This window comes from Typopeltis vanoorti, chromosome 19, assembly GCF_054136105.1.
Source record: "Typopeltis vanoorti isolate ZY-2024b chromosome 19, IOZ_Tvanoo_1.0, whole genome shotgun sequence".
NCBI classification, from domain to species: domain Eukaryota; kingdom Metazoa; phylum Arthropoda; class Arachnida; order Uropygi; family Thelyphonidae; genus Typopeltis; species Typopeltis vanoorti.
The window spans coordinates 75,668,057-75,685,771 of NC_143567.1; the positions used below are offsets into that span (position 1 = coordinate 75,668,057).

Genomic DNA, 17,715 nt, shown 5'->3' on the forward strand with positions numbered 1-17,715 from the left:
TATTAAAAAAAAATATAGTATTTCTAATGCACATGTCTCTATTAAATAACTATAAAAGTAGTGAATAGATTTAATAGTCATTGTTTATCTCTATTGTAGAAAGTAGTATTGCTTAAACTACTCCTTGACATACTTTAAAAAAGGATTCAGTCATAGTTAGATCATACAACTCCTACAGTTCATGATTCCATATCTACATTGTTAATCCTACATATGTTTATGCTACATATGTATATCCTACATAAGTGTATAATATGTTTATTAAATCTTTTAAATCATACTGAAGATGCAATACCCATAATGCTTTGTCCAAAAATTCTATAAATAAAGAATGTTACTTTTATGTAAGTAATCTATATTTATTATTCTTGTGTATAGATTACTAATTTTTAATTTATTTATGTAGTTTCCTATGTGTATATATATATATCATCATCATCATTATCAAATTCCTGCCATGTACCCTCAAGGGGTGTACAGGATATGATAGTACTACATGAAAAAAATTACATCATTATTAATTTCCTATCTACAATTTTCCTCCAAATAAGTCTGTTACTTGTCAAGACTCCAACATTATCAGATCTTATATTTCTATTGTCTAAAGCACTTTGTACCGTATCAATCCACCTATATCTTGGTCTTCCTCTGGGTCGTTTTGCTACCAACCTGGCAGAGAACACTTGTTTTGCTAATCTTTCCTTGCTCATTCTGTTTAAGTGACCATACCACCTGAGATTAGCTCTGCTAACGCATTCCTGGATGCTGACAATGTCAAGTTCTTTCCTAATATCCTCGTTTTTAATATGATACTGCCTTTGATGCCATCTGTTCATGCCTATAATCTTTCTCAGGACTCTCATATCTGTGGTCTCTAGTCTTTGGTCAAGTGTTTTACTTCAGACCCAGCTCTCAGATCCATAAGTTAAAACTGGTTTGAACACTGTCTTGTATACAGCTAATTTAGTGTTCCGACTAATTTCTCTCTTATTCCATATGAATTTATTCAGTTGACTTCCCACCATACCAGCTTTGCTGATTCTGTTGTCTATTTCTATATTTAATTTACCATCTTCACTAAAAATCGTGCCTAAATAGCTGAAATGTTTTACTTGTTCCACAGGTTCTCCATTCACAACACAGTTGACATTTTCAATGATTCTGCCTATTTTCATTATCTTTTTATTGCTGACCTTCATACCATATCTATTACAACAGCTATTCAATTTAGTCAGAGAATCTTGCAGACTTGTAGCGGATTTATTTAGAAGTATAACATCATCTGCATAAAGCAAAGAGCTGACATTAACATCTCCAATTTTGATATCAGGTTTAATACCACTTTCCTTCATATTGTGATCCATATAGATAATGAATAACAGAGGGGATAATGTACATCCTTGTCTCACACCAGATTTAACATTAAACCATCTTCCTATACTTCCTTCAATTCTAACTGCTGACTTACAACTCAAATAAAGACTAAGTATTGCTTGATATAATGCCCCATCGACACCATATAACTGCAGCGTATTGAATAGCTTCTCTCTTGGCACCTTGTCATATGCCTTTTCCAGATTGACAAAACTTAAATACAGACCTTTGTTATATTCCCATGCTTTCTCGACTATTTGTCGTAAAGTGAAGATCTGATCCTGACAGCCTCTATTTGGCCTGAATCCAGCTTGTTCTTCACCAAGCTTTTCTTCCACAATTCTTCTCAACCGTTTCTCAGGTATACTGGCATAGATCTTGCCAGGAACACTCAGTAGGGAAATACCTCTGTAATTCTGACATTCAGTTTTATTTCCCTTTTTATATATGGGTACTATGAGAGCTCTACTCCAATCATCGGGAATTCGTCCCTCTGTCCAGGCTTTCTGAACTATGCAGTGCAGCCACTGTAAGACTCTTATACCACCATACTTCAGCATTTCTGGTCGAATATCATCTACTCCTGCTGCCTTTCCACATTTCAAGCCTTTGATGGCTTTTTCTACTTCAAAATATTCTGGAGGTTGTTGAAAAAGCTTAAGAATGGAGGAAAGAGTGCTGTAAAAGGAATTAGAGATGATAAAGGTGACATGAAAACGGGAGAAAAAGATATCCTTGAAGTATGGAGTAATTACTTTGAAAAACTGATACATGAAACAAGCAGTGATGACAGCACAGTGGTAAAAAACACTGACCAGGCATGCAGTCTGGATATGTATTCCTGACTGCATGCCTGGTCAGTGTTTTTTACCACTGTGCTGTCATCACTGCTTGTTTCATGTGTCAGTTTTTCAAAGTAATTACTCCATACTTCAAGGATATCTTTTTCTCCCGTTTTCATGTCACCTTTATCATCTCTAATTCCTTTTACAGCACTCTTTCCTCCATTCTTAAGCTTTTTCAACAACCTCCAAAATATTTTGCCACCTTCTTGATATTTATTTTCTATATTCTTGCCAAAGTCCTCCCATGACTTTTGTTTAGCTAGTTTTACACAGTGTTTAGTATTCTTGCATTTGTCTCTATATTCTCTGAGAGCACAATCTGACTTATTTGACAGGAACTTTTGGTATGCTTTCTTCTTTTCCTTCACTGCCTCTTTAACTTCCTGTGTCCACCAGGGAGTTCTGATTTTTTTATCCTTACAGACAACCTCACCACATGCCTCTCTGGCAGAATCAATCAATGTTTTCTTCAGAGTTTGCCACTGAATCTCCAAGATTTGATTCCTGTTCACAAACTCTTCCATTTTTTCTTCAATAATCTTTGTGTGTTTTAGTCTACAGCGCACATCTGAGAGCTGCTCAAGTTTTATTCGCTTTAAAACTTTCTTACGTGTTATTCTTTTCAATATGAAATTCAATTTTATCCTGCTCAAGACTAAATAGTGATCACTTCCAATTTCAAATCCTCTGTACACTCTGGTGTCCTGCACCAGGGAGAAGACATCACTATCAACAATAACATAGTCAATGAGACTTTTCTTATTCCTAGCCTTTTCTCTCCATGTGAATTTGTGCACATTTTTATGTTGGAACATGGTGTTAGTAATAACCAGTCCATGTCCTGAGCAGAAATCCAACAGATATTTGCCATTATTATTAGCTTTGCTCTTTTCTCCAAATTTTCCCAAAATATTTTTGTATGTCTCGCAATCATTTCCTACTCTGCTATTTAGATCCCCAACAAGGACCAACTTTTCCTTTTTCATTGTGTCAGTTGCTTTTTCTAGAGCGTCAAAAAATTCCTCCACTTCTACCTTAGTAGAACCTTCTGTGGGACCATAGGCACAAATAGGTCTCATTGTCCAGTTCCCCATTCTCATATTTGCCCACATTACTCTACTTGAGACTGACTGCCATTCAAGAAGATTAGCCTCATATTTTGTGTTGAATACTATGGCTACTCCTTCTTTTCCTTGATTGTCATTGCCTGAATATAACATTTTGTATTTATTGCTCAGAAAGATCTCACCAGTTTTGGTCTTTTTTGTTTCAGTCACCCCTATTATGTCGATCTGGTACTTATCTAATTCCTCAGCTAGCTCCATTTCTTTGCCATTCAGGCTTCTTACGTTGATATTACCGATCTTTAACTCTGGTGATGTTGAGTTGGGGTTTATTTTCAGATTTGTTCCAGTAGCTGACTTTTCGCTGTTCACCCTGGTTCCCTGGCGAAAACAACGGGTGCCTTGTTTAACCGGGCAACACCCCAGCCGACATGAAATTTTGTCATGTTGTACCATCATTTTTTATTTTGGTTTAACCAATAGAATACAATTTGGTCGGCTAAATCCCAAATTGCCAGCCCATCCTCGTTCGTTCAGTATCAAAGTAGATACCCAACAGGGTGCACCACGAGAAGGTGAGGATTGGACATTTGGTCAGAAGCCCTGGTCGGTTCTCCGCATTCCTTTAAAGGCTATGTGGAGGTCTCCTCTCAGTTATACAGCTTTGACCCTTAAGCACCCCATACATATATATATATAACATTATTATTATTTATCTGATTTAAGTACATAATTTCCTCTAATAACGATATAAATTTTAGATTTATTCATATAGTTATAGAACATTCATCAGCGGGTAACATTGCAGTGCCCTTTGGTTGGAAAGACCTGGGTTCAAATCCCATTTGAGATGCAAATAAAATAGTTAGTGGATCTCATACAAAGGTGGAAGAGTTTTCTCTCCTAGAAACTTTTTTGAAAGTTTCTAGGAGGGAAGCTCTGTAAAGGGAAAGCTAGGTTACTATATAAGTTTTTTGATTCTTGTCAGGAATTTATAGCAGCTAAATAAGCTGTTAGATTTAATAGTTCTATTTATATATTTGTTTTGTAGGTGATCGCTGTCAAGCATCTGTCATTTCAAATGCATACCCTACTGATATGTCTGATCTATTCACAACATTTTGCAGTATGTGTATATATGGTTTGTGTTTGAATCCTATCATAGATGTTTGTGATTGTCTTTAGGTCGGAGATAACCATCATCACCCTATGTGAGACCACTGTATCACTTATTGGAGACCTGAAGCAGTTTGAAAACGTTCCATATTTAGTCTCCAGGGCAGGATTTCTAGACTATGTAAAAAATAAAAACACACACACAAAAAAAAAAAATAATAATAATAAATAGAAAAAAACCTTTAGAACACCTGCTTTATAATGAAAAGGTTGCAAAGAAATATGAAAAAAAAATTGTAATTTTTTAAGTTAATGCAACATTTATGGGTTTTAAAATACTTAATTTCCTTCTTTCTTTCTTTTCCTTCCTTTCTTAAAATATCTTTTATAATGTTAATGATAGAAAAACTGGTTTTGTTTTGTAATTTGAGAGTTTAAAACTCATTCAAAATCATAAGACAATTAAGCAGAAATATATTGGAAGCAATAGACCTTATTTAAATTTTTCTTTTTTTTTTTTAATTGGCAAAAGTGAAATGAACACATTAAAAAGAAATCACGTTAGAATGTGAATAGATGCAATGATTAACGTTTTAAATTTCTACATATAAGTATCAGAAGAGGATTATAATTCACAAAACCATTGTCATCATACCTCTTATAACTAACTGGTCATGAAACTAGACACTATTGACCAGATGTATATTTCCGTTAAGTGGAATAGTCAGATATAGCATCTTTGGTATTGAGTTTTTAAATTGTTATCAATAGATATATTATAATAAATTTAAAGATATTGAAGAAAAGTAACCATTTGAAAGATCTCTGTGTTGATATAAGCAGATTACCAAAATTTTGTTTTCAATAAGATTATATTATGTGAGTTATTGATTACACACCATATATTCATTTTATTACATATATCTTTACGCAGTTATATGCTGAGATGTGCTGATGTGTTTAAATTTACCATTTGATACACCATTACTTGGGTCATCATATGGGAGTTTAATATTTTCTTAAAATGCCTAGAAATAAAATTAAAGTATGTTTGTTTATATTTATATATATATTCATTTTTCTAAATTAACTGACTTAAAACCCGAGAATTATAACACAATGACATTTATTTGTAAAAACGCAACATGTTTCGTCAAGAATGACTTCATCAGGCGATAAGAACATAGAAAGATATTAAAAGACACGAAATTAACATTGACACACTCTAAAGCTATACAATTATAAAGCCATAATATTCGACTGTAAATTACAGTTATTATGAGCTTGAACTACAGTCCGAGTTAAAGTTCTATTGTTGTACACCTGTGCGTGTGTGGAATCACGCGATCTCCAGTATCTAATAGTAGAGTTGAAAGAGTCAGCCAAATTATAGCTAAGATTGTTATTCATGTGAAAAGGGTCCAAGATTATCAAAGGATATTGATAATGTACAATGTTATTTGGTGACCCACATTTTTATTTCTGAAACATATATGTAAATTTTGTTAATAATATGTTAAATCTGACCTAATCTAATACTCGTCATAAATTTTTGTTTAATTTTCATTCTTTGAAAAACTGGATATTTTATCCTTCATTAATAATTAACTGAAGCTTTTAAGAAATATTCATTTACATCTAAAATGGATATTCAAAATCTGATGTTGTTGTCTTTTTCTGTGTTGAACTCTTCAGATGTAATGAGAATTAAAACTCTTGCTTTGTATTTAGGCATAATATAGAACCTGTAGTGAATCTTCATTTTAGTGGACAAGGTGTAAACAGTGGACTGATAACTGTAGATGTAGCAAGTACAAGTCAGCAACAATGGCATAATTTGCCTTCTATTCAAGAGCAAATTATTTTTCCAAATACTGGCCAGAATGAAGAAAATGTACAGTTTTGCAGTGAGCCATCAGAAGAAAACCTCTCTTCAGTAAGTAAATAATCTATGTAGCTATATAAATGTTAATAAACATTTTCATTCAGTAACCAGTATCCTTTATATTTGTGCAGTTAGTAGAGTAAAAAAAAATTGACCGAGCGGTTAGCCTAGTGGCTTTGCACTTCGCAACCATATGCCTGGGGAAGGAGTGTCCCAGGTTCGATTCCCATTGTAGACATGGGGAATTTGAGGATCTTCCTCAGGCATAGCCAAGTTAGCCGGTCTTGGGCGCGGTCAGTAGGGTTTTTTCTGCCAATTTATCTGGCGTTTTTCATCCCGCAAACAGGCAAACCGGCCCCATGAACATACGCCTCTACAGTCAAAAATATATCCCCCCCCCCAGTGGCAGACCAGGCGACGGGTCGGTTGGGAGTAGTACTAACAAGAAGTCGCATCTAAAGTAACACGCGGACCCTGCATGGGAAGCGGGAATAACGCGTAGTAGAAAAAGAAGAGTAGAGTAAAAAAAAATTCCACTATAATTAAGGTCTTGAATTCATTTTTGAGGATAGCTTACTGGAAACAACAACAACAGAACTCGTTCAGACAATGAAAAAGAATTTTCTATTAGAAGCTTTTTTCCTCAGTGTAGTTCTTAAAATGATTATTTTTTCCCTTTCTGCATTAGTACAGATTTTGGATCTAATAGCCTTCATAGCTCAGGCAGTAGTGACATTGCCCTTTAGTTGATAAAGCTGAAGGTAAAGTAGCCACTCTTATATGGGGATAATAGTGTTTTTCTTCTTGGAAACGTGGGTCTTTTATCTCACAAGGCTTTGCAGTATGGAGGTATAAAAGTTTTACATTGGCTACACTGCATAATTCAGAAGGCCTGGTCAGAAGGTCAAATTCATGGTGATTGGAGTACAGCTCTCATGATACCATATACTGACCATGCAAAAGGAATAATGTACAATTTGTGGATCTGTGGTCTCTGTTTGGTGGAAAGAAGGATTTGTACAATGCTGATGGACTGCATCCAAATGGTTTCGGTGTTAGGTGTTTGGAGAGAGCTTTGTTCACTGAGCATGCTGAAGTGCAAATTTTGAGAAACTTAAGCAATTAGGGTGAAGCAAGTGAGTTTGTGTGAAGGCACCCATAAAGCGAGTAAATGTGAGAATGACCAAGTGAGGAATCTAGTCTCTCAAGCAAAAATACTGAATAGGGTAGTCAATTCATGAAGTAAAGGTGGGTGGAGGACTAAAAGGATGCTGCAGTTTCTATGTACTAATGCCAGAAGTATTAGGAACAAGAAGGGGGAGTTTTAGGCATTGGTTAGTGGAACCTTGCCAAAAGTTATAGGCATTAGTGAGACTTGGCTAACTGCAGATGATGTAGCTACAGGAAATGAATGTGAAGGATTTAGTATTTTCAGGAAAGATAGAGAAGATATGATGGGGGGGGGGGAGAAGTACTGCTAATGATAGCAGATGAATTGCAACCAAAAAGAATAGGAGCCAGGTTGGAGGGTTGCTGTTCATTTGAAGCAATCTGGTGTGAGATTAAGGCCAGCAAGACAAAATATACAGTTGATTGTTGCTATAAGCCAGGGAGTTCCACAGTGATATTGCGGTGATTATTATGGGGAGCTTCAACTATGAAGATATAGACTGGAAGGAAGAAAGATCACATGGCAGGAAGGAAATAGAATTTTTACACCTGCTAAGAGGTTATTACTTAAGGCAGCATGTGCTGTAGGGAACTAGGAGTGGGAGGGTGTTGGACCTGGTCATAGGATCAGAAAATCTATCCATAGCCAAGGTGATAATATAGCTTCCAATTGGTGAAAGTGGCCATGCAGTCTTGATTTGGGAGATTGCAAAACATGGGGAATATTCTATGAAGAATAGGTATTTGTGGAACTACAAGGCAGTTGATTATGACATGCTTAGGAAGAAGCTTAAATCTGTATCATGGCATACAAAAAAAAAAAAAAAAAAAAAAAAATACTGCAGGATAAGGATGCTAATAGTGCATGGGATATAGTTAAGGGTCATCTAGAGGAAGTATTATTAAATTGTATGCCTGGGATAAGAAGGGTTAATCAGTTATTAGTTAGATGGATGAGTAATATCATTAAGTATGAGCTCTGCAGAAAAAGAAAATGTGGTGGAGGGTATATAAAGAGAAAGGTGACCAGCAAACTCCTGAGTCTTGTGCTGTTCATGAGTTTGCTGGACACCTTTCTCTTTATGTAGGAAGGCAAAATCAGATTATGAGAAGAATCTAAGTTTTATCATCCTAGTTAGATTACTGCTTTCACATTTGTGACAGACACTAATGTGGGAACAGAAGTGAATGAATTGGAGGTTCGTAGAATATTGTAGAATCTCAATGTAAATACAACTGTGGGATTAGATGGGATATCAGCTAGGATTTTGCAAGAATGTGCAAGGAAACTGGCAATGCCTTTGACTAGGCTCTTTAATTTATGTCTCAGCTCTGGTAGAGTTCCAAGGGAGTAGAAAGAGGACAAAATAATTCCTGTGCATAAGGGAGGTTCTAAGACTGCAGTAGCAAATTATGGACCAATTAGTATCTCAGGCGTGGTGATAAAAGTACTAGAAAAATTGGTAAAAAAAGAGAATTCAAGAATGGGTAGATAAAAATATGATACTGTATGAGAGTCAACATGGCTTTGTGAAGGGTTGGTCATGCCTTAGTAATTTACTAAACTTTTTATAATAGAGTAACAGTTGAATTGGATAAAAGAAATGGCTACACAATGATTTTGTTTGATTTTGCAAAAGACATTTGACAGAATACTACATGGAACTCAGTTACACAAATTAGAACAAATGGGGATGGATATGACACTGGTTAAGTGGATAAGAAGGTGGCTGCTGGACAGATATCAAAAAGAGGCAGAATCGAGGTGAAAACAGGTGACTAATGATGTGCCGCAAGGCTCAGTGGTGGAACCATTGCTGTTTAATTTGTACATAAATGATATAGGAAATAACGTGAAAGGAAATATTCAGTTGTTTGCTGCTGATGTGAAATAGGTAGAGTAATAGTCAATCAAGAGGAATGTGGAGAGCTTGCAAAATGATTTAAATAGGCTGTCAGTATGAGCAAAAGATAATGGGTGTCAGTTTAATGTCAAGAAATGTGAAGTTATGCATTTAGGGATAAATAGATTAAAAGCTGTGTACCACATTGATGGCACTTTACTGCAGGAAATAGATGAAGCTGGAGATTTAGGGGTGTGGTAGACTGAGTCAAAGTTTAAAGGCATATTTGCTAAGGTTGCCCATCAGATTACTTGGTTATTAACCCCTTAATGTACCAATTAAAAATCAGAAAGAGGTCGTTTTTCTGCCAATTTTTGGGGCAAGTTTTGGGCAAGGGTGATTTTTCTGGATCAAATTCATCATTATTTGAAAAATAATGATGAATTTGTGCAAACGCAAACGAAATAGCCAATACACACCGTTGGCAACTTTTCTCGGCTGAAAGGAAATAGGCACAAGATTGTCTAGCGTCTATATTCGGTTGTATTTATATGTGAAACCAAAATTCAAAATCAATTTTGGTGCAATAAACAAAAGACATGTCACAGACGTCTTTGTATGTTAAGGGTTTAAAGAACATATTAACAAGTAGAGATAAGGAAGTTGTTATTCCTCTTTATAAAGCCTTGATATGTCCACATCTGTATTACTGTGCTCAGGTCTTGTTTCTTGGGGATGAGGAAATGGTGGAGAAGATTCAGAGGTGAGTGACCAAGATAGTGAGTGGTCTGTGGAATGTTCCCTATGAAGAACAATTGAGGGTGTGTGGATTGCAGAAATTTGTTAATAGGAGAGAAAGAGGGGATATGATAGAAACATTTAAGTTGCTTAAAGGGTTTTATAGGATAGATGGAGGGGAAATGTTTCAGCACTTGGCTGGAGGGGTCAGAACAAGGGATTATCCCTGGAAGTTGAATAAAGGTGTGGTTAGTATGGGTGTGACTTTTTGATTGGAGAATTGGAGATGAGTGGAATGGATTGCCAGAGTCAGTTGTGAGTGCTTTGTCTATTAATGGGTTCAAGGAGAGGTATGACAGATTGTGTGGATAGTTTGGATCTCCCGCGATGAGTCTTCGGACTCCATGGAGATTCCAATACAGTAATAATAATTCCTGATTCACATTTATGGGGTGCTTAAGGGTCAAAGCTGTATAATTGAGAGGAGACCTCCACATAGCCTTTAAAGGAATGCGGAGAACCGACCAGGGCTTCTGAACTAATGTCCAATCCTCACCTTCTCGTGGTGCACCCTGTTGGGTATCTACTTTGATACTGAACGAACGAGGATGGGCTGGCAATTTGGGATTTAGCCGACCAAATTGTATTCTATTGGTTAAACCAAAATAAAAAATGATGGTACAACATGTCAAAATTTCATGTCGGCTGGGGTGTTGCCCGGTTAAACAAGGCCCCCGTTGTTTTCGCCAGGGAACCAGGGTGAACAGCGAAAAGTCATCTACTGGAACAAATCTGAAAACAAACCCCAACTCAACATCACCAGAGTTAAAGATCGGTACTATCAACATAAGAAGCCTGAATGGCAAAGAAATGGAGCTAGCTGAGGAATTAGATAAGTACCAGATCGACATAATAGGGGTGACTGAAACAAAAATGACCAAAACTGGTGAGATCTTTCTGAGCAATAAATACAAAATGTTACATTCAGGCAATGACAACATTACTCTACTTGAGTCAGTCTCAATTAGAGTAATGTGGGCAAATATGAGAATGGGGAACTGGACAATGAGACTTATTTGTGCCTATGGTCCCACAGAAGGTTCTACTAAGGTAGAAGTGGAGGAATTTTTTGACGCTCTAGAAAAAGCAACTGACACAATGAAAAAGGAAAAGTTAGTCCTTGTTGGGGATCTAAATAGCAGTGTAGGAAATTATTGCGAGACATACAAAAATATTTTGAGAAAATTTGGAGAAAAGAGCAAAGCTAATAATAATGGCAAATATCTGTTGGATTTCTGCTCAGGACATGGACTGGTTATTACTAACACCATGTTCCAACATAAAAATGTCCACAAATTCACATGGAGAGAAGAGGCTAGGAATAAGAAAAGTCTCATTGACTATGTTATTGTTGATAGTGATGTCTTCTCCCTGGTGCAGGACACCAGAGTGTACAGAGGATTTGAAATTGGAAGTGATCACTATTTAGTCTTGAGCAGGATAAAATTGAATTTCATATTGAAAAGAATAACATGTAAGAAAGTTTTAAAGCGAATAAAAGTTGAGCAGCTCTCAGATGTGAACTGTAGACTAAAATACAGAAAGATTATTGAAAAGAAAATGAAAGAGTTTGAGAACAGGAATCAAATCTTGGAGATTCGGTGGCAAACTCTGAAGATAACATTGATTGATTCTGCCAGAGAGGCATGTGGTGAGGTTGTGTGCAAGGATATAAAAAAAAAAAAAAAAAAAAAAAAAATCAGAACTCCTTGGTGGACACAGGAAGTTAAAGAGGCAGTGAAGGAAAAGAAGAAAGCATATCAAAAGTTCCTGGCAAATAAGTCAGCTTTTACTCTTACAGAATACAGAGACAAATGTAAGAAAGCTAAACAGTGTGTAAAACTAGCTAAACAAAAGTCATGGGAGGACTTTGGCAAGAATATAGAAAATAAATATCAAGAAGGTGGCAAAATATTCTGGAGGTTGTTGAAGAAGCTTAGGAATGGAGGAAAGAGTGCTGTAAAAGGAATTAGAGATGACAAAGGTGAAATGAAAACAGAAGAAAAAGATATCCTTGAAGTATGGAGTAATTACTTTGAAAAACTGCTAAATGAAACAAGCAGTGATGACAGCACAGTGATAAAAAACACTGACCAGGCATGCAGTCAGGAATACATATCCATACTTGAAGTAGAAAAAGCCATCAAAGGCTTGAAATGTGGAAAGGCAGCAGGAGTAGATGATATTCGACCAGAAATGCTGAAGTATGGTGGTATAAAAGTCTTACAGTGGCTGCACTGCATAGTTCAGAAAGCCTGAACAGAGGGACGAATTCCCGATGACCGGAGTAGAGCTCTCATGGTACCCATATATAAAAAGGGAAATAAAACTGAATGTGAGAATTACAGAGGTATTTCCCTACTGAGTGTTCCTGGCAAGATCTATGCCAGTATACTTGAGAAACGGTTGAGAAGAATTGTGGAAGAAAAGCTTGGTGAAGAACAAGCTGGATTCAGGCCAAATTGAGGCTGTCAGGATCAGATCTTCACTTTACGACAAATAGTTGAGAAAGCATGGGAATATAACAAAGATCTGTATTTAAGTTTTGTCGATTTGGAAAAGGCATATGACAAGGTGCCAAGAGAGAAGCTATTCAATACGCTGCAGTTATATGGTGTCAATGGGGCATTATATCAAGCAATACTTAGTCTTTATTTGAGTTGTAAGTCAGCAGTTAGAATTGAAGGAAGTACAGGAAGATGGTTTAATGTTAAATCTGGTGTGAGACAAGGATGTACATTATACCCTCTGTTATTCATTATCTATATGGATCACATTATGAAGGAAAGTGGTATTAAACCTGATATCAAAATTGGAGATGTTAATATCAGCTCTTTGCTTTATGCGGATGATGTTATACTTCTAAATAAATCTGCTACAAGTCTGCAAGATTCTCTGACTAAATTGAATAGCTGTTGTAATAGATATGGTATGAAGGTCAGCAATAAAAAGATAAAGACAATGAAAATAGGCAGAAACATTGAAAATGTCAACTGTGTTTTGAATGGAGAACCTGTGGAAGAAGTAAAACATTTCAGCTATTTAGGCACGATTTTTAGTGAAGATGGTAAATTAAATATAGAAATAGACAACAGAATCAGCAAAGCTGGTATGGTGGGAAGTCAATTGAATAAATTCATATGGAATAAGAGAGAAATTAGTCGGAGCACTAAATTAGCTATATACAAGACAGTGTTCAAACCAGTTTTAACTTATGGATCTGAGAGCTGGGTCAGAAGTAAAACACTTGACCAAAGACTAGAGACTGCAGATATGAGAGTCCTGAGAAAGATTAGAGGCATGAACAGATGGCATCAATGGCAATATCATTTTAAAAATGAGGATATTAGGAAAGAACTTGACATTGTCAGCATCCAGGAATGCATTAGCAGAGCTAATCTCAGGTGGTATGGTCACTTAAATAGAATGGGAGAGGAAAGATTAGCAAAACAAGCGTTATTTGCCAGGTTGGCAGGAAAACGACTCAGAGGAAGACCAAGATATAGGTGGATTGATACGGTACAAAGTGCCTTAGACGATAGAAATATAAGATCTGATAATGTTGGAGTCTTGACAAGTAACAGACTGATTTGGAGGAAAATTGTAGATAGGAAGTTAGTAATGATGTAATTTTTTCATGTAGTACTGTCATATCCTGTACACCCCTTGAGGGTACATAGCAGGAATTTGATGATGATGATGATGATGATTCACATTTATATCAAAGCCATTCATTATCACAACAGTTGTACTTCAAATATAATTTAATCAAAATGAAAGTCTGCCATTTAAATGGTATAATTAAAAATAAAATGAGTACAATTTGTACTGTCTCTATAACAGGGTTTCTGGACTATGTAAAAAATAGGGAGATTAAAAATATAAAAACATATATAAAATTGATTACAAAAAAAGCAAAAATAAATCCTTTACCCACCCATGCAAACCTATAGTACAAAATGTACTATAGGTTTGCAAATAAACTTTTTGTGGGTCAGAGCAGCATAAAAAAATAATTTTGCAAAATTTTTTTTCAGTAAAAATTATCTGATTGAAACTAAAATTGAAATGTTTCAATGCATTCTTGTAAGGATTAGGATTTTGAATTTCGGTAAAAGTTGTCCAATGTTGCTTACTGGTCAAAGCTGAATATTTAGGAGGAACCCTTCATTCATGTAGTCTTTTAAGGAATGCAGACAACTGACCACAGCTTCTGACATAATGTCCTGTCCTCACCTTGTTGTTGTGTAACCTATTAGTAGATATCTACCTGAATATCAAATAAGCATAATGGGCTGTCAATTTGGGATTCATGATGGGACACCATGTTGGCACTTCATGCTGACCTGGGTGTTGCGCAGTTAAATAAGGCTCCCCCTAGTTTTTATCAGGGAACCAGGACAAATAATGAAAAATCAACTACTGGAAAAACACCAAGTTAATATCAGCAGAATTAAAGATTGCCATCAACAACATATGAAGCATGAATGAAAAAAAAATGAAACTGTTAGAAATATTGAATATGTACCCGCTGACATAATAGATGTTACTGAAAAAAGAAGACAAAAAGTGAATTTCTTCTAAGCAACAAATACAAGATGCTATGTTCAATTGATGATTATCAATGAAAGGATTGAGTTGCTATAATATTCAACATTAAATATGGGGATAATCTTGAATGGCAGGCAATAACAAGTTAAGGGATGTGAGCAAATATTACAATAGAAAAATTGGACAATGACACTTATTCATGCCTATGATTCCACCAAAGGTTTTACTAAGTGTCATTGTCCAATTTTGTCCAAGAGTGGAGGAATTTTTCAAGATTCCAAAGTTGGTCCTTCTTGGAGATCTAAACAACTGTCAGAAATGATTATGGGCTTTGCTGGTAGAGGGAAACAGTCCAGTCTCCTGCAACATACAGTAAAGAAAAAAGTATAGATATTAATTATTAGTGATATAGTATATATTTACTGAAATTTTAGAGTAATTTTAGTCTGGTTTGGCTGTGATTGAGTGTGGTGCATTTGTGTTTGGAAGTTATTCAATTTGAAGTACTTATTTAGAATAACGGTATATGGGTGCAGAAATAGTGGTAAGAACTAGGTCATCCAGGTGCACATCAAAAAATCGAGTGTGTTGAGTGGTGTGGATTTTATCAAGATGGTTCATTGTCGGAATTGTAATATGTATGCTTGGGCAAATATGACAGACGTGTTTGTTCAGAAATTGAGAGCATGAGGGACTATAGAAAGTGTAATATGTTAACAGATTGTGGTGATTTGAATGAAAGTCAGGTAATGGAAGTGAAGAATATCGGGCAAAAGGGCAGTGATGGATGTAAGGAATGATAGCCAGAAGAGTGAGCATGAGAATATGACTGTGGAGAATGTGATTGTGACTATGGAAATGATTTTAAAAAAAAAGCATAATTACAGAAGCAGAAGTATGCTGATTGATGAAGCAAGAGCTGGCTTGACTGTGGGAATGGAAGAGAGTCTGACTGACAAAGCAATAGCAAGAATGATTGCTGGAATGTAAGAATTGAAGAATGAAATGATTAAGATTCGTAGTAGAGGTTCAGTGTAGTAGTTGGACAGTTGTAGGTGTCCTCCTGCAATGATTCTTCGGACTCCTTGGAGGTGTCACGAATAATAATAATAATAAGATATGGAATGAAATGAGGCACGTACAGAATGAATTCAAATGTATGATGGATACAAATGGAAGACTGCAAAAGAATAAAATGAAAGATTGACTCAAGAATAGCACTATATGGAGTTTCTAACATAAAAGGTGTAGTGAATGAGAGGATGCATAAGGTATGTTTTCCAGGAAGAAGAATGTACAGGGTACTTGAGGTACTGTATATGAGAAATAAGTGTGCAAGGGAGTTAGTGGTTGTGGTTGGAACGAACGATTTGGTTGGGCATAGGGAGAATGTGAGACTGGATATCCGGAGGTTATTCAGCAGAGTAAAAGACAACAGTGTGATGAGAAGGGTTGTGTGTTGCCCAGTTATGACAATAATGAGCTGCAGTGGAGAGCAAAGATCTTGAGTGGAATGTTAGCATGAAGATGTGAAGAGAAAAGAGTGCAGTTTGTGAATGCGTGGGATAAGTTTGAGGGACGAATGGAACTGTAGAAGAGCAATGGACAGTGAAGGGTGCAAACAAAGTGTCAGTGTAAATCAGAGATCATGTGAATGAACAGAAGAGTGGACTAGGTGAGACTGATGTGGTTGTGAATGGAGAGGAGAATGTGAGAATAGGGATTCAAGTTGGACAAGAAAAATGGGATGGGCTAGAGAGGTCAGGGAGACACAGCGTAAAGAGAGTGAATTCTGAAAGTAGTAATGAATGCAGATATATGGATAATCAGCATAGGAACAGAATGGCCTGGAATATATGGGGGAATTAAGTCTTGGGGACAGAAGGTGAGCAGAAAAGAGCAGTTGAAAAGAAGTTCACAGATGGGGAAAGCATGAGTAGAACTGATTATACACCAAGAAAGGAATTGTTATGATGATTTACGAATGCTAGGCATATCAGAAATTAGGGAGATGAAATTGTTGCATCAATCGAGTTTGTGTCTGAAAATAAGAATAAATGAAAAACGTGATTGGGTGAGAATGATATCTTGAAGGGAATAGAAATAGTGAGATGTGATCCTTTCCTATATGGTTACACGGTGATCAGAATTCATTATAAAAATTTCGGAAACAACTGCTGTGTTAGAGTAAAGCTTCAGTTTAATTTAAACCAATAATAAATTTAGTTTAATCCTTTATCCAAGTGTGAGCAAACAAAGTTTGCACCTGAAAGTATCTTCAGGACTGGGGTAAGGTGGTACAACACCGAGCAACTCGTTGCAAAGGTGGAGCAAGCTAACATCACTCCTATCTCAGTATCTCCCATAATGCAAAACACATCTCCTTGCGGATATGTATAATATTATGCATTAAGGGAAGGGCCACTACCCAGACTAGTTTCGACCTTTATTGAGGTCTCTTCAGTGGGAGCCAGGCCCAAGTGGAGATACCAGGCAGAAGCATTAGCAAGGTCATCTCTACCTATAGGAGTTGCCAAACGGTGTGCCACCTTCTTATTAAATTACTCTGGATTTAGAGAAAGATGTTGAAAGTTTATTTTTCACTTGGTTAGTGAAAACTGAAGAGACCTCAATAAAGGTCGAAACTAATCTGGGTAGTGGCCCTTCCCTTAATATATAACATTATACATATCTGCAAGGAGATGTGTTTTGCATTATGGGTGATACTGAGATAGGGGTGATGTTAGCTTGCTCCACCTTTCAGGCGCAAACTTTGTTTGCTCACACTCGGATAAAGAATTAAACTAAAGTTATTATAGTCTAACCAAGTGAAAAATAAACTTTCAACATAATATAAACCAAAAAAAATCACTCGACATTTCAAGATAGTGATGATGATAGTGAAGTGGAAGTTGATAGAATAATGATATGAAATTGATAGAATAATGATATTGATTGCAGCCAGTCATAAGAGAACTTCTATAAAGAAAGGATATATGTGGAACTACAAGGTGATTATGTTAAGCTTTGGAGACAACTGGGAGCTATAGTGTGGAAAGTAGACAGAT

At 36.1% G+C, this 17,715-nt stretch overlaps 1 protein-coding gene across 3 annotated transcripts in view; it reads left to right on the forward strand.

The window, feature by feature from the left end:
• LOC150096255 (DDB1- and CUL4-associated factor 6-like) overlaps positions 1-17,715 on the forward strand; it is a 443,059-nt gene that overhangs the window by 291,382 nt on the left and 133,962 nt on the right. For all 3 annotated transcript variants that reach the window (XM_090409214.1, XM_090409213.1, XM_090409212.1), the window contains exon 12: positions 6,131-6,335. In XM_090409214.1, the coding sequence (XP_090265340.1) occupies positions 6,131-6,335 (205 nt within the window). The remainder of the gene's footprint in view (positions 1-6,130; positions 6,336-17,715) is intronic.